The sequence below is a fragment of the Pistacia vera genome, unplaced genomic scaffold (assembly GCF_008641045.1).
Source record: "Pistacia vera cultivar Batoury unplaced genomic scaffold, PisVer_v2 Contig106, whole genome shotgun sequence".
Classification (NCBI taxonomy): Eukaryota; Viridiplantae; Streptophyta; class Magnoliopsida; order Sapindales; family Anacardiaceae; genus Pistacia; species Pistacia vera.
The window spans coordinates 1,211,904-1,238,565 of record NW_022195093.1 but is presented as its reverse complement, the minus strand read 5'-3'; the positions used below and the strand labels follow the sequence as shown (position 1 = coordinate 1,238,565).

General features: G+C 33.8%; 4 protein-coding genes across 8 annotated transcripts; 2 read left to right on the top strand and 2 right to left on the bottom strand.

Annotated features, from left to right (window-relative positions):
• Positions 1–2,952: 2,952 nt before the first annotated feature.
• On the bottom strand, positions 2,953–4,346 carry LOC116129904 (uncharacterized protein At4g22758). The gene is made up of 2 exons (XM_031415646.1): positions 3,547–4,346; positions 2,953–3,144 (listed from the first exon to the last, which is right to left on the bottom strand). Exons 1-2 carry the CDS (start codon positions 3,776–3,778, stop codon positions 2,963–2,965), a joined length of 414 nt encoding a protein of 137 aa, XP_031271506.1. The 5' UTR covers positions 3,779–4,346; the 3' UTR covers positions 2,953–2,962.
• Positions 4,347–12,228: 7,882 nt separating this feature from the next.
• Positions 12,229–12,923, top strand: LOC116129690 (protein C2-DOMAIN ABA-RELATED 10). The gene is made up of 3 exons (XM_031415418.1): positions 12,229–12,351; positions 12,465–12,560; positions 12,642–12,923. Exons 1-3 carry the CDS (start codon positions 12,229–12,231, stop codon positions 12,921–12,923), a joined length of 501 nt encoding a protein of 166 aa, XP_031271278.1.
• Positions 12,924–14,300: 1,377 nt separating this feature from the next.
• LOC116130385 (phosphomannomutase/phosphoglucomutase) lies at positions 14,301–19,490 on the top strand. Of its 4 annotated transcripts, none has more exons than XM_031416134.1 (8): positions 14,310–14,978; positions 15,066–15,329; positions 15,676–15,739; positions 16,804–17,256; positions 17,392–17,591; positions 17,691–17,806; positions 18,937–19,077; positions 19,172–19,490. In XM_031416134.1, exons 1-8 carry the CDS (start codon positions 14,445–14,447, stop codon positions 19,242–19,244), a joined length of 1,845 nt encoding a protein of 614 aa, XP_031271994.1. In that variant the 5' UTR covers positions 14,310–14,444; the 3' UTR covers positions 19,245–19,490. The 4 variants fall into 4 exon arrangements, with proteins under 4 accessions (XP_031272003.1, XP_031272009.1, XP_031271994.1 ...); XM_031416152.1 differs by having other exon boundaries at positions 14,312–14,978; positions 17,694–17,806; XM_031416143.1 differs by lacking the exons at positions 16,804–17,256; positions 17,392–17,591; positions 17,691–17,806 and adding exons at positions 16,328–16,527; positions 16,627–16,742 and having other exon boundaries at positions 14,301–14,978; positions 15,676–16,192.
• A 158-nt stretch (positions 19,491–19,648) lies between these two features.
• Positions 19,649–24,852, bottom strand: LOC116129966. Of its 2 annotated transcripts, none has more exons than XM_031415710.1 (6): positions 24,780–24,852; positions 23,759–24,030; positions 23,024–23,681; positions 22,706–22,905; positions 21,996–22,240; positions 19,649–21,569 (listed from the first exon to the last, which is right to left on the bottom strand). In XM_031415710.1, the coding sequence occupies exons 2-6, from the start codon at positions 24,028–24,030 to the stop codon at positions 19,876–19,878; spliced, it is 3,069 nt and encodes a 1,022-aa protein (XP_031271570.1). In that variant the 5' UTR covers positions 24,780–24,852; the 3' UTR covers positions 19,649–19,875. The 2 variants fall into 2 exon arrangements, with proteins under 2 accessions (XP_031271570.1, XP_031271576.1); XM_031415716.1 differs by having other exon boundaries at positions 23,024–23,675.
• Positions 24,853–26,662: the final 1,810 nt, after the last annotated feature.

The following is a 26,662-nucleotide window of genomic DNA, read 5'->3' as shown; positions in this document are numbered from 1 at the left end:
TAGAACTTGAAATTGAAGTAAATAACTAAATATATATTACTCAATCAAATATACTATTTTATTCAAAAAAAATTCTTTTAATAACATTAAATGTAAAACACTTTAATTGGATCATAATTCCAATATTCACTAATTGATCCAAACTTTAATATTAATGTATTATAATATATTAAAGCTTTTAATATGGTGTAATTTATATGTAATAAGTATAATGTATTCGTATATTTATTTAATAGGTTATTCTAAAAATTTAACTTTCTATTTTAAATTTTTTTATATGTAAAATAATAGAAACTCCCCATTATTTACATTTCACAAATATTCATTATAGTCCAGGTTCCAAAAAAGGTTCTAAACAGGTTCCAAAAACAGGTTCCCTATAGGTTCCAAAACAGGTTCCAAACAGGTTCCAAAACAGGTTCCAAACAGGTTCCAAACAGGTTCCAAAACAGGTTCCAAACAGGTTCCAAACAGGTTCCAAACAGGGTACCCCCTACAGGTTCCAAACAGGGTACCCCCTACAGATTCCAAACAGGATACCCTTTACAGGTTCTGGTTCCGGTTCCGGTTCCTCCGGGGGTAGAAAACGGAACCGGAACCGCACAGTAGCGGTTCAAAAATTGGAACCAGAACCTACCGCACAGTGCAGGTTCTGGGTAGATTCCGGTTCGGTTCCGGTCTTACCCCCGGTTCCGGTTCTACCCCTACCTGCTCACCTAAATATATAATATAATATATGTATTCTCCTAAAATCAGACATTAGAACTTGGTTGAAAAGAAAATGAAAAGTCAGAAATATCTTTTTCATTTTTTACTCGTACAACTTAACCGTACTTGCAAAAAAGAAATAATAAAAAAAGAAAAAGATGATTTTATTTTCAAAAGGCCCACCGACAAATTGATGACAAGATATTTTGCTAGTTGACACGGCACTCTTTCTTGATGTCGAAGTATAGATACCAAGTGCTTTTGAAATGACCAGTGGACACACCACACACAATTTCAGAACCCTTCGAAGCTAAGGCGGTGTTTGTATTTAGGAGTTTCTAAAAGCGCTTTTGAGTTAGTTCCAATGGTTTCATTTAGTTTTGTAAATTATTTAGGAGGATTTTATTCGTATTCTTTCATATTTAAAAATGCTTATTATGTAGAATTTAATTTTTTTCGTAAAAGTCAACGAAATTTATTATTGTAATATAATTTGAAAAGTTGTTAATTTTTTCAAGCACACATATATCTAGATCTAGATACATTATTTAAAATAGATTAAATTTAAGAAACTAGTATCATCTTATTTTATAAACAAGGTTGTATTTTGGAAAATACAATTTTTTTCAAGCAAGTAGCTACGAAGAGTTATTAATCTTTTATTCATTTTACTAAGTTTTAGAAAAATCTTTAGTGTGATGCAAGGAACAACTTCATGTATGAAACTCGAAATACCTTATAAATGGGATGACCACATAAAGAGGATTCAAAATAAACCTTCAATAAGACAAACATATATAAATTATTTCAAAAACTACCACATTAGGTCATAATAACACAATCAAAAATATCAATTTATTAATTATTTATTTATTTATTTCATTTTGATAATATCAAAATTTCCCCACCAAACCTGAGTTTAAAGTGGGTTAATCTTTAAAAAGCAAGAAATAATGAATGTAGGTACGGGGTACCCATGGGTAAGCTCGAATCCCATATCTTGTGAAAGCAAACGCTCGGCTAACCCCTCGCGGGTCAATACAATAATACTTATCCACCATCCTTTTTCGATAATTAAGCAATGAAAATGATTCCAATTCAATAAAATTTGAACCACTCTGGAAAAGGTGACGACCCTTAGCCGACGTTAAGAGGGGATGACCCTTGGCCAACCTCAAAGTCCTCTAATTCGGTAAACGTTAAAAGGGGAAAATAACCTCAAATTTTAGTTGCCTAAAACAATTAGATACCGATACACACAGATACAATCCATATGATTTAAACGATGATAGCTGGCAAATTAAGACCAAGAGTTAAATCAATTGGAAAGGTGATTTTATTCTATATAATTTAATGGTTCCGTCAAAAATGCGATTGAATTGTTCAAGTTTTCATTGGAGATTATTTCCAGGTCATGCTGCCAACCACTACAGGAATCTGGTTCAAATTCCTGACTAAATTTGCAAATCTCAGAAATTCAAGTGTTCAACATCTGCATCAAAATTTCACGGAAATAATTTCTAATAATCTCCATAAAAACTTTGGCCTCGACTCGATACAAATACAGATTTCCATCAGACTGTTTCTAACTACTCTTATGCATGCCCAATGGAGATTTAAGAATAGCAATAGATATTGTCGAAAAGATTTTATCAGCTTATTCAAAAGAGCTCGGAGTGTTCCCAAATTATAAGCAATAAATTATAGTTCACCTACCATCTCATTTAAAATATAAACCTAACCTTTCAACTCAATCACAGAAAGTCTTGAGACATCCTATTCTACCTATATTCACAATCTGGACTGATTCCAAATTGTATGCATAGTCCAACCTAGATTATACCCGTACACTTGACATTAATTAAATCAAATAATTGGCATTAAAATGATTATGTCACCCAACACATCACCATACTTTCAATGAATTAGGTTTACAGAAACTTCCTAGCAAATTCAGGCAACTTTCCATATGCCTATATCTCAAAGTGTAAGAACATTCTCAAGGAAAACAGTAGATACAGCAAACAATTGAATTAATCAACCAAACAACTCGAATTTATTCGAAAAGAAAATAACTCAAAAGAGTAACAACTGTAAATCAAGTCTATTCGATTCAAACAGGAAACGAAAAGCCAATAGAACAAAACCAATAATCGCAGACAAAACGATTCAACTTCCAAAATATAACAGGGGAAAAGACTCATCATTACAAATTGATGATGATGAATCTTCCAGTAAATTTAGTGAACATTACTTAATGGGAAGAGATCTTAAGATTGAGGGACTTGTTCAGCCATGTCTTCCACCCGCCGCTTCCCCGTCGAGTAATGGCAGTATCCAATCTTCCAGCATCTTCAATCTTCTCAGTCTGTGGCTTCTTGCACAACATAAAATTTCGCACTCCATGCGATCCAATTGTATCCCACGGACTCAGAGCTACAATCCAATTCAACCAAATTAAAATCAATATCAACTTCAATTTCAATTTCACAAATTCATACAAAAAATCCAGGTTTTAAATTCCAACAAACTAGCAAAAGAAGATATAAACTTCCCAAACTTTTTACAAACGAAAAAAAACCAAACTTTTTACACAATCAAAAAACCAAACTTTTTACACAATCAAAAAACCAAACTTTTTACACAATCAAAAAACCAAAATACATTAAAATCATTTACAAAACCATAAAACAAACCTGAAATCAAATTGAGAAAGTTTTGACAATTATTGAAATAACAAAATCACGAAAAAGTAAAGTTTCACAAAATTGTCGAACAACAAAAGAAAAATCGTGAACTTTTAAACCAATTTAAGAGATGGGTATTGAAAAAACTCACCACCAGTGCCAGCATTGGAGCAATAAAGCAAGAAACCATTAAGATCAGACCCAAGAATCGGTAATCTTCCTTCACGAGCATAAGATTTCAAAGCGGTATCAATAACAGCAGCAACAAGCTCTTCTTCATTCACCACAAACCGGATCGGGCCGGCGCTGCCCAGCACCGTAATGCTAATCAAGAATCTGTTGCCCTTTGGGGCCGGGTTCTTCTTCTGCTTGTACAACAACATTGTCGGTTGCAAAATAAACAAAATCTAACACAAAATCTTGAAAGAATGTTAATGGAATTTGAGCTTATGGGTCTTTTTTTAATTATTCTTCTTGTTGGTTTAGTTTTCGAGATAACAATCTACACTTTTTAATCAAAACACAAAAAACCTAAGGGTCGACGCCGAGGCAGCGGTAGTACCAGCCTTCTTTGCAAGATCCAAAAGCAAAAGCAAGAGATGAGCTCGCCCTTGATTCACAAAGGGAGAGCATCAAATTACTACTCTTCAATATTGTTTCTACCATTCACAAAAAATTTCTAAACCAAACAAAGATTGACGCTGAAAAAAATTAAAAATCCCCGTCTCGCCCTTCTCGAAAGAACGACTTTTGGAGAAGCTTTCGAAAATCTGAAATATGGCTTTTGATTGTTGAGAGAATTGAGAAGTGGGTTTCAATTGTTGAGAAATTATTTGCTCTAGGGGGTCTTTATATAATAAACGAGTGGTCGGGGTAAATTAGGGTTAGGGTTTGTTTTCCAGTTGGTTTCGGTTTGACCTCGTTGTGTGCTTGGCAGTGCTGCGTTGTGTTTCCGTGTTATGATGTAAAAGGCTTAGCAAAATACGGCGACGTATCAATCTCTAAGGCTAAGGCTAAGGCTAAGAGCAAGAGCCCAAAAGGAAAGAGTTAATAGCATTTATCTCCTTGAGATACAATATAACACCAAAAATCTCCTTATGGGAAGGAATTTTGTTATTTCGAAAACCTCTAATAGATTTTTGTTATTATACCATATCTCAAAGAAGGTTTAATATTAACTCAACTGGAAAATAAATACCAAACTAACCTACATCCCAAATATTTCTCTTTTTTAACAACTATTTGTTTTGGTCAAAATTATTTTGTGAAATTCAAATAGAACTTTTATACCAAATATTCTTGAATTTGTTGNCCTAAAAGGAAAGAGTTAATAGCATTTATCTCCTTGAGATACAATATAACACCAAAAATCTCCTTATGGGAAGGAATTTTGTTATTTCGAAAACCTCTAATAGATTTTTGTTATTATACCATATCTCAAAGAAGGTTTAATATTAACTCAACTGGAAAATAAATACCAAACTAACCTACATCCCAAATATTTCTCTTTTTTAACAACTATTTGTTTTGGTCAAAATTATTTTGTGAAATTCAAATAGAACTTTTATACCAAATATTCTTGAATTTGTTGGGTTTTTTTTGGTTTTGCCTTTTTGAGAACTAGTGTCTCAAAATCTTCAAGCAAAATAGAGTTTCTAATTATAAAAAATTTCCTCTTTTTTTAAATTGTCTTTTTCTTTTGGGATTAATATAGCTATGCCGTAGAATAGCAATCAAATTTTAATCCATCCCTCATGCATTAATTCGATATTATTTATTTTAGTCATTGCGTAATCTTTGATATATATTTGTAGTATTAGTGCGACATATTAATAAAAACTTATTTTAATGGTTAGTATGTAGACGTAAATAATATTATTAAGATTTGACGGTGTAGATCACATGTGATAAATTGAATATTTGAACTATATTTTGCTATTTTTTTTTACAAAAAAATATATAAAACTTTGTAAAGAATTTGTGGTTATATTAAAGAGGGTCTCAATCGTTTACTATATTTTTTTTTTCCACGTCAGATTTGTTGATGATCATCTCAATTTTAAAGCAAATTACTTGCCTAAATAAACGGAAATGCAACCTTGGAGGGCAAGACCAGAATATTTAGTAACTACTAACTACTATTAGTTTTGTTGATTTAAATTAAACTAGAATACTCAAAACTCAAAAGTAGAATTCTTTAAAATTATCATTTCATTATACTATTTTTAGTATTTATTTTAATATACTTGAAGTTGTATAAATTTATTTTATTAATTCTGTTGTAAATAGTGAACAAGATAAAAATTCGGAGACATTTGAGAGAACTATCTATTAAAAATTTAGAAATATTCCTCATCAACTAACTAAATTTATATTTAAAAAAATTTCAAATTTAATTAAAGATTTTAACTAAATTTTGTGAATCAAAATTCAGCCACCTTCTTTGTTGACTGCTGTTTGACTATTTTAGACATGTGGTATTTTATATTTAGAACGTGTGTTGATGCGTGTTTCTCTTGATACTTTCATGCTTTATCACCGCAGATATATTAATACTAATAATTTATTAAAATTTAAAAATCACAAAATTTCATCCAACAAAAAAAGAAAATAATAATAATAACGTATGTATTTAAAACGTGTGAGCCAAAACATCTATTTTTTAAATACTAATTTTGAAAATTTATCTTTTACTTTTTAAATATTTTCAAATTATTTAAAGGTAAATAAATATATCAGCAGTTAATTGAATATAAAATATAATAAAAAAAATCTAAAATTTGGTAGAAATTTGATTCAAAACAATGTCTATAATTTAATAAAATGGGTTGTGTAGAGTATAAATTTGTGACCTATATATATATAATAAAGAATCATTGAATATATAAAAATTCTTTATTAAAGACAAAATATATAATCTCAACTCAAATAGTTTAGCAAAATCCAAAGAGCACTTGTGGGTAGACTTGATTGATCACATGTGTGTCAATTGGACTGAAACAAAATCTCAATCTCTCAATTATTTCATTCAAATCAACCTGAATTTAAATAATTTATAGTACACAAGAAGATTATATAATTAGGAGGATATTCCCAGTGATTACAGTTTACAGCCACGAGCCAACCCCATTATAATAGTATTAGTATTAGATGCTCATTACATTTTATATAATAAGAAGGAAGAATTTGATTCTTTAATAATTTCTGTATGAAATGCATCAAGTCCGTTAAATTTCTTCTCGCCAGCTTGTTCAGATTCGTCTTCAGCTTCAGGAATCTCTAATATAAAAGCTCAAACCCCTTTTGTCATTTCTAGAAGCCATGCATTTTGAAGAAAAAAATCATCTGGAAGACGCATAATAATTGCTGTAAATTAATAAATCAGGGTGTTCCATGCGGTTGCTTAATTTTGGAATATTCAGTTTTTTCTGAAATTCATATCTACACAACACATAGGATGCAAATGTTTTAACGTCATGGTATGTATGATTTTTTTAGCGGTTGTATATATCCGAGATTTATCATGAAATCTTATATTTTATTTCTCTTGTTATTGAAGACAATTTGATGATAACCTACAATGTACATTATATTTTTAAAAGGAAGATAAACGAAGGAAAAAAAAAAAAAAAATACTTGCATGATAAATTAAACTTGATTTAATATATCAGAATGGAAACAAATTTGATTTGATTCTATTTTTTTTTAGTGATCGAGAGTGTCCAGACGGTCTTAAAATTAACGATCGAATATACCCTTTAGTGATCATCCCTATTAACATTCGAGGTGATTCAGACTCAAGAATTTCTTAAGTTATACATCTAAGAGTCATTGTCTAACCACTCAATCATAATTGAGTGGTGATTAAGAAACCATAATCATCTTATCCAATTTCTATATGCGGTCATACAGTAACCACATCACCAATGTTACGAAGCACCGCACAAAAGTTTTCAGTTACTACTTGTTTGTGAAGCATTTATATCAATAAATGTATGCCTGGATACATGGCTTGAAATGCAACAGTGGGCAGATATACATGTTTTAAGTGCAGTGGCGATGTATTTAATGTAATATATAAAAGAAGGATGTTTCGGCAACTTTTCTTTGTTCCCACGTTAGCTGTGTTAGTCATGAATTGTCTATTTGGTTAGATACGAATACGATTGATTCGTTATAAATGGTCAAATAAAGGGGCGGCAATTTCAGAAATAGGGTTGGCTGGCTGTATGTTAATTTCCAACAAATATTGATACTTATATTCGTTAGAATATGCTCTAAATTTGTGTTTTATTTAATTGGGAAAATGATCAATCAAAAGCTCCTTCAATTGCTTTACTTTTATAATTAATAACGTAATAAAAAGCTCAGCTTTAACTGTTTGGATACTTTGAGAAATTCCTTCTTCTTTGTGTATGTTTCCAATTTACTTTACTTTATATTCGTTTGGTACATAGTTACACTGAATAAGCAAAAACAACTACCCAATATTGATTTTACTTGTAAATTTATAAAATAAATGTATTATGTCATCGATACATCCATTTAGAAATATGTTGATTCAGAAATACTCTCTATTTGTTAAGATTCCTTTTGTTTGTTACGTTAACTTAATCTCCCTTTTTCTAATAATCAAGTTAGCTTGAAATGTCACACAGGATAAGGAAAAGAGCCTAACCAGTATTAATTGCTGTTATAAATTGACAGAACAGAGTAGGGGCCAAGCCAGAAAACTTATTCTGGGGAGCCAAAAGGTAATGTTTAATGGATGAAGGTTACATTTTAAAAGGTCAAAGTCAAGTTAAAAAATTGAGGGGGTCAAAGCAGTAAAAACTGAACTAAATTGATAATTTTCTATTATAAAATTTAGAAATTTTTTGAAACTGGGCATCCTAGACTTGAATATAGCTCTGGCCTTGTAAAAGTATTATATTATCGATATTGTGGAATATTTAGTCAAACACATAACCAATAGGTTCAACTAAAATACAATAAAGAAGAAATAGAAAAAAGAAAAAAGAAAAAGAAATAGAAGACACAAGATTTGAGAATATCTCATTAGGAATGAGATTCTTAATCTGATAATCGATACATCCATTCACATATATGTTTATTCAGAAATACTCTTCTTTGTAAACTAGCGGTGTAAATGTACGGAGATTATAGATCAAATGTAGAATGTTGGAAAAACTTGAAAGGATCTAGAGCTACCCCACAAAATATTCTCAATCATCTTTGAGTCAGTGTCCACAAAATAGAGTAGATTCTTTACAATCCTCTGATAGGACATCATTTGGGAAATTTCTGGCAATTAACTTAACTGCCCTGATTGGGGATGAGGATTTACCTGAGGTGGTTGGTTTTCTTTCACCAGGAAGTTGCAGATTGTGCAAGAAAATGACTAAAAGAGTTGCCATTATTTGACCTCTGATAGGACATCATTTGGGAAATTTCTGGCAATTAACTTAACTGCCCTGATTGGGGATGAGGATTTACCTGAGGTGGTTGGTTTTCTTTCACCAGGAAGTTGCAGATTGTGCAAGAAAATGACTAAAAGAGTTGCCATTATTTGACCACTATGAAATTCAATTGAGATCTCTCTCCACATGCATCAAGATTTGCAATTTGCAAAGCACTGACTGCAAATGTGTAAGAATGAAGATGAAATCACTAGTTAAGTCACTCACTTTTTGATGATTACGTTCATGGAAAGATTGGGAAAAGGACAAGATTGATTGGCTCCCTTTTTGCTTATTGTTGGATGAATATGATAATATTATTTTCTGTCTCCGCAAGGATTTTGTATTTGAATTGATTGGAGATGCACTAGTTATGTTATTAATTAAATATAATGCTCATTTGAGTTTGAATGAGATGAAGATTAAGTGGGGCATTATTTCTTTGAGTATTGTTATTGGCGTCCCACTAAAACTCTTTCTACATTGAAAATTATAAATTCATTTATGTTCCATATATATCCTTGTTTTCTTCCTGTAATTAATCTAACTTTTATACAGTGCGAACTTCTAAGTAATAATGGATGCGATTATAAACAAATCTAATCTAAACCATAATAAAACATAGAGTAATGTTGGGTTCAAAACTCAATTTCACAACTTTCAACGTGACAGGTCGCAAATGGGTCTTGCTTGCTTACTATAGGTTCTGTCTACTCAATTGCGAACTGACTAATTACAAACTGACATGTTCGAGGTTGTGAGATTAGATTTTGGATTTAACATTATTATAAAACATATACACAAAGCAAGTTGTTGGCCTAAATCAATTGTCTATAACTCATGTAATGAGAGCGACTTCGGTCAATATTGGGTTAAAATCGAGTTAACGAGGATGTTGCATTGTTTGTTTCTAATCTCCGAGATTTGATAATACAAAGGTCAACATTTAGAAAGTTAATAAAAATGAATTTGTACATTCTTTAGTAATTTTTATGCAGGATAATATTGTAATGAAGTGAAAAAAGGAAATTGGGGTCTATTAAGATAAATCGTGGGGGCCAATAGGCAGCATTCTTTTCTTTTATTTAATTAAGGATTTAAAAAGAGTTTTAGTGGGCTTAAATAACACCACTCTAATTCTTTTTCATTTGTTACGAGAAGAATTTATTGATGGTTACATTGGCTATGTTACTTTAAAGCATTGATTAACATTTTGGGCGTTTGATTCAGAATGTTAGATTACTGGGAAGATAGATTACCTTAGAGATTACTGGAATCTTTAAACAAATGTGTTTGTTAGTTGGTGAGTATGTTATATGAATATGTTTGGTTTGGGGAATTAAGTATGGGTATGTTTAAATTACTAAATTGTCATCCTTTTAAATATTAATATAAGATTATTTTTATTATTAATTTTTGAATAATTTCTTTTAACCCCCAATATTTCAGATTTAGCTAAAACACCCCCGCTTATATAAAACTTTAATTGATGAAATCACCCCCACCTCCTGCCGCCACTGCAAACCAACGCCGGAAATCTCCGAAAGCTCCCGTGAGTACCTCCACTGTGACGAAGAGGCTCCGATATGGTCGTTTCTGCATATTGATGGCCGAAAACGGCTATATCAGGCTAGATTTGGCCGTTAACGGCCAGTTCCATCGATCTGGCCGGAAATGGCCAGAATAGATCTGGCCTGATATGGCCGTTTTTGGCCATCAATATAGCCGAAAACACCAATCGAAGCCTCCGAAGCCTCCCACGAATTTCGTTCCTTTTCAGGGACTCCGACGATTTTTCGACGGCGGTCCGTGGTAGTTGGCCGCTGCCGCGGTCGGTGGTGGCTGGGTGGCAGTGGCGGTGGTGGCTGGGTGAGTGGTGGTCTGTAAATTATTTTAAATATAAGGGTATTATTGCCAAAATTTTAATTAACAAGGGTAAAATTAAAATAGAATATTAATGTAAATTTGTTTTAAAGTAGGGGTATTATTGTCCAAAATTTTTATTAATAAGGGATAAAATTGTAACAAAAAAAGATAACCCTGGTAACTCAGAATACCTAAGAATGGAGGTAATCAGATTACCTCTGATATTACCAATAGTAACCACTATTGGTATTTAAAGATTACCGGTATCTTATATTACTTGACAACCAAACATGGTAATCAAGTAATATAAGATGACATGACCCTAGTAATCCCACTTAACCCCCAATCAAACACCCCCTTTGGGTTTAGTATAGAGATTGAAAATTGTTTCCACTCAGTCAATTAGTATTAGGTTAGGCGTTGGGTATATGATGTTATATTTTTATATATTTGTGTCAACGTTACTAGTAAAACTTCTTTATCGTTCATAGATATAGGTGAATTATGCTGAATCATGTTAAATATTATTTCTCTTTGTGTGATGTGATTTATATCTATTCATATGTATTAATATTGATATCCATTATTATTTCCACACATGATCCCTTGACAATTATCTCACAAGTTTCAATGCATGACTATAAATTTTCACTGAACTCTACCACAACCTTAAGTTTTGGGGTTAGATTCTCTAACTTGACTTTGAAGGAAAGTCTTTGTGATTGTAATTGGATTTCAAATTATATTAACTGGATGTTAAAGTGTGCTTATGCACTTTAATTTTTCTTTAATTGGAAAAGTTGAGTTGTCATATATATTATATAAGCCTAATGGGGTGCTCATGATACATGCTGAATTTTTATAATTTATCTGGACTGAATTGGATTTCTATTCTTATCAGATTTTCATCCCAAATTTTCAGGAGTTTTGGAACCAAACAGGGTTGAATTTGGTTAATGATATAATCCTTTGGTACCAAATCGTCGAACACTCTTAATGTCAACAAGAAGTTCACCTTATCCGAAAATTAATCTTTTTATGTTAATAGAGTTTTAGTATAGCAAACCTCGACAATCTATACTTTTTTATGGACAAAATGAAGTTAATTAGTTGGCAAAATCCTGAAGCTAAAAAGCACCATTAGTTCAAAATCTGTGTTTCAATGTTGCTAAAAATAAACAATAGGTTCAGCTGCAAATCCGTTGGATCACAAAGACAATAGTTAATACTGTTTTTCTATCTTTTTAACAGTTTTTATCTTAATAAATTATCAGATTTATGATATATTTGAAGCAAATTAAATCAGGAACAATTTGCATTTAGAAAAAAAAAAAAGCTTCCTCAGGTTCAAACTTTCGTATGCTTTATCAAGTTTTCTATGATTGAGAATCAATATTGTATGTGCAACTTATATGTGTCTGCATTTGTTAATGTTGCAGTGGCAATTTTTCCGAGCTTTTATCGAAGTTAAAAGATTCTTTGGTTATTGAATTATCTGCAGCTGAAAAATGTCTCGTTCAATTGAGAGTATGTTAGGCCTTCTCAAAATTCGTGTGAAGAGAGGCATTAATCTTGTAGTGAGCGATACGTTTAGCAGCGATCCTTATGTTGTAATTACCCAGGGAAAACAGGCATGATTTTTTTTTTTTTTCATCTTTACATTCAGAATCAATGTACAGTTTGCAAAAATCACCTGCTTGAGGATATTCACTATGATCCTTTTTCTACATGAATGTTGTTGCAGAAATTGAAGACCAAAGTGGTGAACAATAACTGCAATCCTGTATGGAATGAGGACTTGACTCTTCCAATTAGAGATACTAACATTCCAGTTCATTTGGTAAGCAAAACATTAATTTTTCTGAAATGGAGCATGAATATTATTTTCTTCTATCTTTTATGTGTCAAAATTTATTTGCAGACCGTGTTTGACAAAGACACATTTACTGGGGATGACAAAATGGGAGAAGCAATTATAGATATTAGGCCATATATGGAGAGCATAAAAATGGGGTTGGAAAATCTTCCCAATGGCTGTGCAATAAAGAAGCTACAGCCTACCAGGGAGAACTGCCTCCTCGACGAGAGCGGCATCATCTGGAACAACGGAAAAATAACTCAAGACATGGCCCTCAAATTGCGAAATGTGGAGAGTGGTGTTGTGGAGATCCGCCTCGAGTGGGTTGATGTTTTAAGGGTTTGAGATGGCTCAAAACTTGATCAAAATGAATGTGTTTGTTGTATGTTCATGAGCCTTTTGCTTGAAATAGCTTATTGTATTTGCTCCATATACTATCCTAAACAAATGTGGATCTGAGATGACATAATTTATATAGTCTTAATATGTTCCTTTTGAGTGATAAAACTCTTATCAATTGGCCAGTTTTGTTGTAAGGAGAACTATTAATTCTGTATCTTTATATTATCTTATAGATCTTTATGTATATGCAAGTTATGAATCGAAGAAAAATGGATCCATAGTTAAGACTGGTGACTGAACAAATGATTTTATTGATGCTGCTACTTATCATTTCTTCTATGTATCTTGAGAAAAACACTTTCTTATATCAGTTGTACATACAAACCACCAATTATGAGGCATTCCATTCATACTTGAGATATATACATGTTTCTCATAATTGATTAATTGTATGTACATCTATTGCTTGAAATACTTTTACGAGATGTCACGTTAATGTGTGTGATATATACATGTTTTATGATTAGTTGATTGTATGTATATTTGTCACCTGAAAGACTTTTATGAAACATTACGTCAATACGTGTAATATATACATGTTTCATGATTGATTGGTTGTATGTACATCTATCAAATGAAAGATTCACTCCATATATCATGACGTGATGTACACATACTTTTTACTCTTTGATTTTCCAACTTCAAGATCTTGGTTTAAGAGTTTCGCAAGATAATCAATAATTTCTTGTAATTAATTTTTACTGAATTCTTATAATTTCTAGGATTTTCTTTGAACATCTTTCTTGCACTTGGGTTAATTGACATGGTGCAAATCTTTCTCATCCTTCTCTTGGGTATAGGCAAGTTCTGTAAAACTAATCCGGAAACTGATTCTCAGTGATGTAATTTGTTGCAAGGTAAGTAATCTGAAGCTGCAATGCCATGTTTAAGGCAAAATATTAAAAGAAACAAAATGGTTAAAGGTATGACCTTTCACATCAAAATTGTTTATGATATCTGATACATTTTGTATAAACAGAGGCTGAAAAACTTGAAGGCCACTCAATTTTCTTCTCAGTAATTATCGTCTTCAAGAAAACTACGTATGTTACAGGAAGTCATAACAGTCAATTCAATTTTTTTTTTCCAGGATTTCAGAATATCTGCTCTTTGATACCTCTCATTTAGATAATTTTAGTCATGCACGTTTTTTTACACAGAATACAGAAGCCTCCAAGAATATACCTTCGTTCTCTTTCACGTAAGGATTGAAGAAATATCAATTGCAAATCATGAGACAAAAACAAAAACATTGATCTAATGCAAGGCTTGAATAAAAACAAGAAAAAAATCTGAGTGTTTGGAAGTTTATTTACAGATATTTCCTTCTCCTGGATAGGTGTTTTATTGTAAGGTTATGGTTTATTTGGCTAATCTTATCTTCTCCAACTTGCCAATTTCAAAAATTCCCCCTTCAAATACTTCAAAGCAAGCCAATTAAGAGCTCCAACTTGAACAAAATCAATGGCTTCCACCGCAACTTCCAAGATATGCTTGCAAAACAATGCTCCAAGAACAAGCTTCTCTTCATCACCAGGGAAAAATCCATTTCAAACTAACCTTAAATTTCCATTTCTATCCTCTCCGAGTAAAAAAGTACGCGTAAAATCTTCTACTGCGACTAAGTACAATGAAGTTGTGGATGAAGAAATGGACAGAATTAGAAGGCTCCAAAACGGGTCTGATGTTCGCGGGGTTGCTTTGGAAGGCGAAAAGGGCAGAACAGTTGACCTTACGCCATCGGCCGTGGAGGCCATTGCTGAGAGTTTCGGCGAGTGGGTCAAAAGTAAATTGGAGGAGGAACGAGGAGGGCCTGTTGAGGATGTTAAAGTGTCACTTGGTAAAGACCCTCGAATTTCAGGTGCTTCTTTGAGTGTAGCAGTTTTTGCTGGCCTTTCTCGAGCTGGTTGCTTCGTTTTTGACATGGGACTTGCCACTACTCCTGCTTGTTTCATGAGTACATTGTTGCCTCCGTTCGCTTATGACGCTTCGATAATGGTAGATTTATGTATATCATATCATGTTATTTGTATTTTCGTTTTAACTGAAACTTTCTCGATATTGATATTTGGTGTTGTTTTTCAGATGACTGCTTCTCACTTGCCATACACTCGCAATGGTTTAAAGTTTTTCACTAAGAGAGGGGGGCTTACCTCGCCGGAAGTGGAGGAAATTTGTGACAAAGCTGCCCGGAAATATGCCAATAGGTTTGCTAAAGTGTCCACTTTGCTGACAACTCCTCCAACGAGAGTTGATTTCATAAGCGCTTATGCAAAGCACCTCAGAGACATCATCAAACAAAGAGTTAACCATCCTTTGCACTATGACACTCCACTCAAAGGCTTTCAGGTTTGTTTTTTAATTTCTTTGTCATCTAGGGTCTGTTTGGTAGAGCTTCTTCTTCGAGTAGAGCTTATTGGTGAGGAAAAATGTAAAATTCATTTTTAATATAAATTTACCAGGAAGAATTTTAATATACAGAATATATCAAGTCAAATTTATTAATAAAAAGAGCCTATGGGAAAATATTTAACTTATTAAAATCTTATAAGAATTTTTGAACCTAATTTTTTTTATAAAATGCTTATAGTTTTAAAAATGTTTTTTTAACCGGTAGGTAAGTCCGACCAAACATGTTCTGCATGTCATTCCTGTTAATTGTAAAATTCTGATTCTGTTGCACCTGAAATGCCAGATAATTGTGAATGCTGGAAATGGATCAGGAGGGTTCTTTACTTGGGATGTTTTAGACAAGCTTGGTGCAGACACTTTTGGCTCTCTGCATCTCAATCCAGATGGGATGTTTCCAAATCACATTCCCAATCCTGAGGACAAAACTGCAATGGCTCTAACCAGTGCTGCTGTGCTAGAATACAAGGCTGATCTTGGGATTGTTTTTGACACCGATGTTGACCGCAGTGGCTTGGTTGATAGCCAAGGAAATCCAATCAACGGTGACAGGCTCATTGCACTAATGTCTGCAATTGTGTTGAAGGAACATCCTGGTACTACCATTGTCACTGATGCCAGAACAAGCATGGCGCTCACAAAATTTATTAATGAAAGAGGGGGAAACCATTGCTTGTATCGCGTTGGTTATCGAAATGTTATTGATAAGGGTGTTCATCTTAATGATGATGGCATCGAAACTCATCTGATGATGGAAACATCTGGACATGGGGCTCTTAAAGAGAACCATTTCCTGGATGATGGTTAGTCGTTCGCAGTCTTCTTTCATTTCTCCTTCTGTTTTCCATCTTTTCCATGGACGTCTGTATTTTAGCAGGTTGAATGTAGATTTCTGAGTTACAACGGATCCTGATACCATTTCTGTTCGTTTTCTACAGGGGCTTACATGGTTGTAAAAATTATTATAGAGATGGTATGCATGAAACTTGCAGGTTCAGATGAAGGGATTGGTAGTCTAATAAAAGATCTTGAAGAGCCACTAGAAACGGTTGAACTAAGGATGAACATTATCTCTGAGCCTAGACATGCAAAGGCGAAAGGTTCTGAAGCCATTGAAACATTCCGAAACTACATTGAGGTAGTGTTAGTAATCTAATTTGCAGATAACAATTCAAATTCAGCTGCTGAAAACACGTTGCTTTTATGTAATTAATTAAATATTAACTCAATTTACTAGCAGGAAGGGCGGCTCCATGGATGGGAATTAGATTCGTGCGGAGAGTGCTGGGTGAGTGAAGGTTGCCTTGTCGACTCAAATGACTCTCCGGCTGCCATTGATGCTCACATGTACAGGTACGAAGAAATTTTCANGGATCAGGAGGGTTCTTTACTTGGGATGTTTTAGACAAGCTTGGTGCAGACACTTTTGGCTCTCTGCATCTCAATCCAGATGGGATGTTTCCAAATCACATTCCCAATCCTGAGGACAAAACTGCAATGGCTCTAACCAGAGCTGCTGTGCTAGAAAACAAGGCTGACCTTGGGATTGTTTTTGACACCGATGTTGACCGCAGTGGCGTGGTTGATAGCCAAGGAAATCCGATCAACGGTGACAGGCTCATTGCACTAATGTCTGCAATTGTGTTGAAGGAACATCCTGGCACTACCATTGTCACTGATGCCAGGACAAGCATGGCGCTCACAAAATTTATTAACGAAAGAGGGGGAAACCATTGCTTGTATCGCGTTGGTTATCGAAATGTTATTGATAAGGGTGTTCATCTTAATGATGATGGCATCGAAACTTATCTGATGATGGAAACATCTGGACATGGGGCTCTTAAAGAGAACCATTTCCTGGATGATGGTTAGTCGTTCGCAGTCTTCTTTCATTTCTCCTTCTGTTTTCCATCTTTTCCATGGACGTCTGTATTTTAGCAGGTTGAATGTAGATTTCTGAGTCACAACGGATCCTGATACCATTTCTGTTCGTTTTCTACAGGGGCTTACATGGTTGTAAAAATTATTATAGAGATGGTATGCATGAAACTTGCAGGTTCAGATGAAGGGATTGGTAGTCTAATAAAAGATCTTGAAGAGCCACTAGAAACGGTTGAACTAAGGATGAACATTATCTCTGAGCCTAGACATGCAAAGGCGAAAGGTTCTGAAGCCATTGAAACATTCCGAAACTACATTGAGGTAGTGTTAGTAATCTAATTTGCAGATAACAATTCAAATTCAGCTGCTGAAAACACTTTGCTTTTATGTAATTAGTTAAATATTAACTCAATTTACTAACAGGAAGGGCGGCTTCATGGATGGGAACTAGATTCATGCGGAGAGTGCTGGGTGTGTGAAGGTTGCCTTGTCGACTCAAATGACTCTCCGGCTGCCATTGATGCTCACATGTACAGGTACGAAGAAATTTTCAACCTGAACAAGTTTCCCGGCATTATATAATATAGACGTCTACTGCAAGTCAATATAGACTTGCTATAGTTAGACATCTCCAACCCAACACCATTTTCGTGTAAAATACTAAAATGGTGTAAAAAATTTACTCTGACCCAACACTAAAAACTACACCAAATTAATATAAGTGAATAGTACACACCAAATTTGGCGTGACATTATTCATTCACACTAATTTGGTGTGATATTATTCATCTACTATAAAATATATTTTATTTCTTTATTTTTGTTATTTAATTTGTATTTATGTTAATTTGATTATTATTTATATTAATATTTATAATAATAAATTCATTAAAATTATATAATTTAAAAAATGATGAAAAATTAAAAACAAAACTTTATTCAATACAAATATTAAATTACAATAACTCAAAATAAAAATTAATACTAATTTAAAAACACTAAAATTAAAAGAAAATACAACATAAACTAAAATAATAATTTAATATTCCGGGAGATTAGTTCCGAATCCTCTAAGATCATCAAAATATTGGAAAGAACTAGAGCTTATCAGAGACAAATCAAGGGTAAGGAGGCTCACCATGCTTTTTCAAAATGCATTAATTGATCATTTGGGGAAAGAATCTACTAATTCAGAAAATTAAATTACTATCAATATAGAATTTTATTTTTGTGTTATTGTCTTTTTTTTTTTTTGGTGGCATTTTATATTAGATGTAATGTTTTTGTATATTAAATGTAATGTTTATTTGATTAAATAAATGCTTAATTTTATTAAATCAGCATAATTTTCAAAGTTATTATTATTTAATAAAAAAATCATTCCCAATATTTAATTAATATATACAAAACTAATTACTGAAATAAATTAATTGTTGATTATTAATAGAAAGAAAAAGAAAAAGAATATTTTAAGGAATATTTATTTTAGTGTAATATTTGGTGCAATGTGTTAAAGATGCAATAGTGAAATACACCAAAAGTCACACTAATTTAGTGTGAAAGTTACACCAATTTGGTGTTTGTGGTTGGAGATGGTCTTAGGTATATAGCTCAGCAATAGAAAAAAAGTTAAAGCAGAAGACTGAAAAAACCTACATATTTTCAGGGCTAAGGTTTCAGATGAAGAACATGGACAATATGGATGGATACACCTTCGACAGAGTATTCACAATCCAAATATTGCTGTAAACGTGCAATCAACTGTGCCTGGAGGCTGTCTATCTATTACAAGAGTTCTTAGAGCAAAGTATGCCATATTGCCAAGTTAATATCGTCCATATTTGTTTCAGATAAATGTAAGTTTCATTATACTTATGTTTGTGGTTGTCAAATCTTCTCAGGTTTCTCATGGCAAGTGGAATGGACAAAGTGCTTGACATTTCTCAGATTGACAAGTATGCAAGTAGTAGCTAGTTGCCTGGGCTAGTAAAGATGTGATAGTTCTTCGAAAACTAATGTTGTTTGATCACAATTTCCTCAAAAAAATTCGCAGTTTATTAAGATGCGAATATGAGATGGCCTATTTTGTACAGAGAAATTACACTATTTTCTTCACCCATATAAAAAAAGTATATATAATTTACTTTTTTGACCGTTCAATATGTTACTAAGGCAAAACAAATTTCCTTTTTGATCCATATAAACTCATAATTTACTTTAGTACAATTAACACGGTATCGAATGTCAAGACTACAATGAAAACAGTGAAATGCATGTACCTGTTGAAGAAGAAAATTCAACTAGACATAAGAAAAATTCTAACATATTGGAAGATAAAAACACCTGATACATGTAAACTATCCGATGATACGATTTATAATAAAGCTTCTTATCCCTAGTCAAAATATTAACTCCACTCGAGTGAAACAGCACCAGTATCGTAGATGACTTGTAGATACAGCATCCATATTTGCAGCCATCACTAGAGGCAATCCCAGCATCTATCTGGTGTTTGTCAGACTCGGACCTTGGAATTGCCAGAGCACACCAGAAATCTCACTATCAATTCCCTCTGTCACACCACTGTTGCAACCAATGACAATGTTCACGTGCTCATTACTTGTTTTGCCTTTTTTTTTTTGGTATGGATAGGTTCACAGTCACAATTATCATCTTCAGCACTCCTTTTTAAATTACATTTAGTTAAAGAAGGTTTATCACTCAATGGCACCTCACAAGATTCCGTTGCTTGAGCTTCAACAACAAAAGGTTGTTCATCACCATCACTCAGTATTGATGGGTGACTTCTTGATGAGCATGAAGGCATTGCTCCATCAACTGCCATGGCATCATCACATAGATTATAATCAATCGTTGCATCCTGACAATTCTTATCTGATCGGACAGCATTATCGATAGAGCAAGTGTCCTCAGTGGTAGTTCCATTCACACCATGTAACTCCTCCACTTGATCGTTTTTGATACCACTTGAAGTTTTAGTCATACCAACAACCATGTTTGACTCATTGGGCACAGACAAGGAGGAAGAGGCCTGTTCAGAGGGGGAATTTTCATCTGCTTTGTTAGAGCGAGCTGTTAGCTCAGTGTCATCTTTGAAAGCACCATTCTGATTAGTCACATCACATTGCTCCATGTAGTCAATTGTTGATGGAGGCATTTTAACAGCCAGTCGCTCCTCTTCCATCACACTTTGATGACAATCTTTATTTGAAAGAACTTCAAATCCATTTTGACCAGTGCAAGAAGCATCTTTGGAAGGATTAATGTTAATTGCAGCTTCTGTATTAACGGAAACTCTCTCTTCATTCTTGGAGAAGCAATTACTGGATACAATCTCATCAACAGAAGCTAATCCAGGTGGGGAAATACATATGAGTGATGGGTCAACATCTGCACTCGCACAACAAATTTCTTCTTCAGTAGTCATACCACAAACACTGCTTTCACAGACTACCTGATTAATGAGTCCACTACCCAAATCATTTGCAATACGATCAGGAGCATCTTGTTCATCCACAGAACCCTTCTCATTGTGAGATGATACATCCTCATTCATGCTCCGACTATCATTGATTAATTCTTTATCTTGAACAGCAGAAACCCCCCCTACAGTTTGTTGCTCAATGGTATCCACAGGTTGTTTCTGAATAGTATCTACAATAGTTTGGCGGCTTTCCACATCTACTAGTGCATTTAACTGCTTCTGTACAGAGACTGCTAAAGAAATAGCGTGATCACGAATCAAAGAATCATGGTGTGAACAGTTCAACATCTCAATCAGGGCCTGGTTGTATTGAAACAAACTTATAGAAGGCATAATAGATCCTTTCTTGCGACAGACTCCAATGACTTTTAACATATGCTCGCACAGGTAGCCCATTTCTGCCCAACTACAATTGCAAATACCAAACTGGGAACCGGGGTTCCAAACAACATAAGCTTTATCTCCTTCATGTTCGTCTGTGACTATTGCACATCTACCTTCAATGACAACATTGGAATCTGGAATTTTTAATGCTTTGCGCCACGATGTTAAACCACTCACCCACTCATCTTTCCAATATCGTGCAAAATCATCCTTCCCTGAGTATTCATCCAGCCAGAAGTAAGAATGTACTTTAGTACCCAACCTATCAACCAGCCAATCAGCACGTTGATAAACACAAGGATCCTTCCCATTCAACAACCTTAATTTCAATTGATTGTGGTAAAACTCCATTGTTGCACTAGTCTCCTGGCTGGCAATCGGAAGAGTCTTTAGTGCAGTGATCCAAGTCCCTGAGACAAAAGAACATATATTTGTAAATCTCTTTAGGAAATTAGAAAAGGCTTTGACAGAAAAAATCAATGCACTAAAGATATCAGAGTGAAACTTAATACTCCACATACTTTATCATAAAATTTCATCTCCTTCACAGCACAGATAGCTATTACATCTTGGAAACAATTCTCAAGAAAAGATCATATTTTCCACCCCAAAAGAAGGAAATGTAGAAACATGTCTGTTTATTTTATTGCTTGTAGAGATACAACATGAATTTACAACTTCCAGTAATTCTGAAATCCCATTACAGTGCAAAGAAGATATGGCACACCACTTCAATGGTTTCAAACAACAGTTCAGCAGTGAATGTTGTAAAGTAGAGAGAAGAAAGAAGAATTTTAGAGATTTAATTTTAAGGGACAATTGAAAATGAGACCCACCTATCCTGGGATACCAAACTGCCTTGAAGTAATCCATAAAATCTGAGGCATCCATGAAGTCTTCCATGCAATACTCAAACGCATCCACAGTTCCATGTCCTTTACAGATGCCATCCACAGCCTGTCCAAGCCGCTTCAAAATCTCAGCACGCATCTCTGTTTCTGAGCATCTCTTCACTAAGTTCTTATGCCATGCATGGCGGACCCGCCAGAAAGAAATCAACACAGAGCACTGAAAAACATCCCTGAGTAAAATGATGAAACCTCAGTTCATATTTTTATTAACAAAACAGAGAGGATGTTGTTGCCCCTCATCATTTGATAAAGGCCCACATAACTACCAACATACTGTCCAAGGCCAACTCTTGGTTCATGTTAAGAACCAGAAAGAAATCACAACCTTTGAACTTGATCTTATTTACATGGTTCCAAAATCGTGTTATTAAAAATTACAGAACAAATAGGCATACACATGAAAATTTGAATTAATAAACATTGAACCTAATGTTGTAGCTGGTGAGTATGAAGAAAACTAATGGCGTGAAATTGAGGTTTCATACCTTACTAGATGTATATAAATTAATATAAATAATCATGCAAGCTTTTCCTAGTTCACCGTCTAGTTATAGTCCATCAGAAATTTTCTCATGAAAAACCAAAGGTAACTATAAAACATACAACAACCTTAATTGATTTCAACAAAGACTAACCTGATTGTAGGGACATCGGCTGATGGATCATCAACTATAAACCCAGCCAGCTTCCAAGTAGGATCTTTTGTGCAAACTCTATTGTAAAGAGCCCTCATCCATCTGTGTGCATCAGCACTAGAAAATCTTGGGGCTATTACCCAGGCTACTGGGATGGCCTTGTTGTCGGAGTTGAACACGATGAGACTGTGTAAAGGATACTACATTTATAATTGCAGAGAACAACAGAATTAGCTTCCGAGTTATTTGAAGGTCCTCAAGGGACTGACAACAACAATTAACACAATTAGATCATCATCTAATTCAAAAATGACACACCTTCAATTTGTTTGTTCCAAACCTTGAATCAGAAGCCACAAGGCTACGGTTGCCAAATCGAATCATCTGCTGTAACTGCCACTCTGTTTGAATGCCCAATGTGAAAGGTTCATAGTCAGAAAAATCCTCATAGAAGAAAACATGACTCTGGTGGCTTTCAACCCACATTCTGATGCTGCTTGCATCATCTGGGTCTAGTTCATATGTAGAACGCCGGATGCTCCTCTCCTGTCTTCGAACATACCTGTGGGTTAAGAGGTCATCACGATTACAAGGACCACCCTGTTTCTCCACTGATTCATTGTGTCTCTGCATTATTGTCTCCACAGAGACCCCAACATATAGTAATGATAACACACGAAGTCGGAGATCTTCTGATATGTATGGGGCAAACATCGCACGAGTTCCAGCAGCCTTCTTGTCTTGTGGGCCATGACATGGCGATCCATTCTTATCTACATGCTTATCATCATTATATATGATAAGTGCTACAGACGGTTCAGCAATTAAACGCTTAACAATGAAGTGGCACGTGCACCCTCTCTTAGTATTAGGCCGTCCAGCATTTTTATTCTTTGGAATGTATGTATTCCTACTAGGTCGGACAATGCCACCCTTCCTATGGTCATCAGGTCCAAAGGAACACCAATACCTACAGTTTCAATAAGATCACTTAAATTCGCAAGACAAAGGCAACAAAGTAGTAATTTTTATAAGAAAATTAGTTGAACTTACAAAATATATTCAAGAATTCCATCAACCTTGGGTTTGTAGGATGCATTTGTTGAACGCCGCCGCCTTGCTTCAACATGAAATCTTGTTGGACAATCTTTGTTGGCAGATTCACCCCTCACAAAATCATCCACTCTAGCAAATGGGATAAGAGCAACTCTATCTAATTTGTCGCGCCAACCTTCCACCTTTGACCAAACAATATCAACAGCGGAAAACTCTAAGGTTGGAGGACTCTGCACAGGAAGGGACAAAATTTCATCCCATCTTGCCATCTGCATGGACACTACAGATTTTAGGAAAAGTTTTATTCAGAATTGAATTTATTCCATGTGTTGGTAAATTTAAAGGGAACACAAAAATGAAATTCCCAAACTTTACGCGCATATAAAGGCAATAGGATTTAGGAAGCATCAAGTTGCCGCGATTCTGATTAAAATAGAAACAAAAGGAAGAATTTCCTAGAGCTACAGTTAGAGCTTGTGATAGGTTCAGCTTTCATAATCTTTAATTAGGTTCAATTGAATAAATTCAGCTATGATTGGAAAGTTCACATAGGAACAATATTAATAAAAATCAAAATTCAAGTAAACAAAACCAGAATTTGTTTATTAAGAAACTGAAAGAAATACAAGAAACTAAAATCTCTGTTTTCAGACCAGAAAGAAAAGCTTAAATAATCCAATACCACTTCACTATCATAAAAAATATATAGTATTTTCTTATAATTTTCAACTAGTTTTTCCTGCACTTTCTCACCAACCAAACAAAGCTTCAATGCCAAAAAAAAAAAAAAACTGAAACCTAATATTATCCAACTAAAAAACAGAGAGACATGACTTCACAACAAATAGGTTACACCAAAATCAGTTGTAATTATAAAAATTTATTCATCGAGATAAATGAATTAGGGGAAAAAATTACACGAAAAATAGAGACAACAATATGAACCTCAAGAAAAAGTGATTCCCAAAAAAAAAAAAAAAAAAAAAACATAAAGCTTGAGAAACGAGTCTTCGCGAACCTGAAACGAGGCAGAGAAGAAGAAAGATAGTTGCTTGTAATGGTGAAGAAAATGCTTCAAGAGTGGTTTGATGTCAGGGAAGGCAGAAGAAGATGGTGGCTACTTGAGAGTACGAACAGTAGGCGAATTTGTGTGAAGGGGTTAAATGAAAGAAAATGAAATATTAAAGGATGGGTTTACTTAAAATCAGGGAGACAAACAATTACACCCCTGTAGTTTGGGAACAAAATGTGGTTGAAACAATGCCCATTTAAATTAACTTACACCATTCGTGTTTAGAAAATATTCAAACACCTCCCAAAATTTAACGCCGTCTAATTTGAAAGTAATGGCAAACACTGAATTATTTGAAAGACTATTTTGCCCCTTTTTGTCTTTAACTGATACCAAAGTTTAAAGAAATTTCCTAAAAATCCCTTTAAATTTTCCCTAAATACATTTAAACCATCTTGTTAATATAATTTAACAGTCGACTCCCTCCCGTTCAAAAGAACCGATTGGAACCGGAACCGGCGGGTACCCGGGGTTTGGTTTCGGTTCCTACCCAGAACCGGCCGTCAACAGGTAGGTTCTGGTTCTAAATTTTTGGAACTGTGCGGTTTCGGTTCTTATAGTTAGGAATCGGAACCGGGAACCGAGACTAATATAAAATAAAATTAAAGAGTAGAGAGGTTAATAAAAACTTTTGTAGAAAAAATAACGTGAATACATTTATATTTATATTTTGTAACATTTAAAGTAAGTTTGTTTGACTTTTGAGAATCTACCTTTACAAAGTAATGGAGTTTGTAATTTTGAATTTTGAATTTATAATTTGTAATTTTATTTTTGTTAACAAGTGCCAGGGGGGTATTTGTAAGTTTTAAATAGTTTTTTTACCATTTTAAAAACTTTTGGGGGTTTGTAATTTTATAAGTTACTCAGAACCGGAATCGAAACCATTGTTATAGGTTCCGGTTCTGGGTACCTCGGAACCGGAACCGGAACCGTCGGTTCTAAATTTCAAGGAATCGTTAGTTCTGGTTTATTCAAAAAATGCAAAGTACCCATAACCGAACACCTCTACTCCCCTCCCCTCCTGACATTCCACCCCAACGCATGGCATAGCCTCTTCCTTCACTACCAGCCCACCACTCTTTTTCTACTGTCTCTCTCATGATTATCTCTTTCTATTTATCAAATTAAAGAATTCGCAGCACATTAAAGAAAAAATTTGGTGAAAAGACAATTTTGTCCCCTTCTTTGTCAAATGAGCTTAGACGTCGTTTTAGATCACGGAGATGTTTGATTATTTTTTAAAATCTTGCGGGGTAAGTTGTTTTTGATTTAAAACATTTGCTAATTTAAAATACCTCTTTGTTTGGAAATCTATCAAGTACCCCTCAGGCTGTCAAGAATGGTTGATAGTATTTTAACATTTGACTGTTTCTGATAATGGAATGTCTAAATTACCCTTCAAATTTGAACTAATGAATTGACATCTAATATTATTAAAATTATTTAATAGGATGTTACACAAAATTTAAAAATAAACAGATTTTTTTTTCTTGTTAATTTAATACTGAATAATAAAAATTTAGTCAGATTTTCTCTTATTTAAAACTGTAAAATTTGATTATTTAGTGTCCCCTTGAATCATGTAACAGGTGATACAGTGCATATATCATCTCTTACATAAAAATCCTCAAACAATAGAAGATGTTTTTAGAACTACACTAAATATATGTTATAGATAAAGGTCACCCAGATTAGCCTAAATAATTACTTTACAAGAAATTTCACAAAGTTTATACTAAAGTTATATAGTTTTCTTGCGTTTACAGCATCTCCAATGATGTTCTTTATTTTTAAGAACATTTTTCATATAAATAAAGAGCGTCTTT

What these genes read in the sequence shown, in the direction of transcription:
- LOC116129904 (XM_031415646.1), bottom strand. Translation starts at nt 3,778, where the DNA reads ATGTTGTTGTACAAGCAGAAGAAGAACCCGGCCCCAAAGGGCAACAGA. An exon ending in CTCCAATGCTGGCACTGGTG is followed by an intron (nt 3,145 to 3,546) that starts GTGAGTTTTTTC and finishes ATTGGATTGTAG; the next exon opens with CTCTGAGTCCGTGGGATACA.
- LOC116129690 (XM_031415418.1), top strand. Translation starts at nt 12,229, where the DNA reads ATGTCTCGTTCAATTGAGAGTATGTTAGGCCTTCTCAAAATTCGTGTG. An exon ending in TAATTACCCAGGGAAAACAG is followed by an intron (nt 12,352 to 12,464) that starts GCATGATTTTTT and finishes ATGTTGTTGCAG; the next exon opens with AAATTGAAGACCAAAGTGGT. An exon ending in CTAACATTCCAGTTCATTTG is followed by an intron (nt 12,561 to 12,641) that starts GTAAGCAAAACA and finishes ATTTATTTGCAG; the next exon opens with ACCGTGTTTGACAAAGACAC.
- LOC116130385 (XM_031416143.1), top strand. Translation starts at nt 14,445, where the DNA reads ATGGCTTCCACCGCAACTTCCAAGATATGCTTGCAAAACAATGCTCCA. An exon ending in GAACCATTTCCTGGATGATG is followed by an intron (nt 16,193 to 16,327) that starts GTTAGTCGTTCG and finishes CGTTTTCTACAG; the next exon opens with GGGCTTACATGGTTGTAAAA. An exon ending in ACAAGAGTTCTTAGAGCAAA is followed by an intron (nt 19,078 to 19,171) that starts GTATGCCATATT and finishes AAATCTTCTCAG; the next exon opens with GTTTCTCATGGCAAGTGGAA.
- LOC116129966 (XM_031415710.1), bottom strand. Translation starts at nt 24,030, where the DNA reads ATGGCAAGATGGGATGAAATTTTGTCCCTTCCTGTGCAGAGTCCTCCA. An exon ending in GGAATTCTTGAATATATTTT is followed by an intron (nt 23,682 to 23,758) that starts GTAAGTTCAACT and finishes ATCTTATTGAAA; the next exon opens with CTGTAGGTATTGGTGTTCCT. An exon ending in TTGGAACAAACAAATTGAAG is followed by an intron (nt 22,906 to 23,023) that starts GTGTGTCATTTT and finishes TTATAAATGTAG; the next exon opens with TATCCTTTACACAGTCTCAT.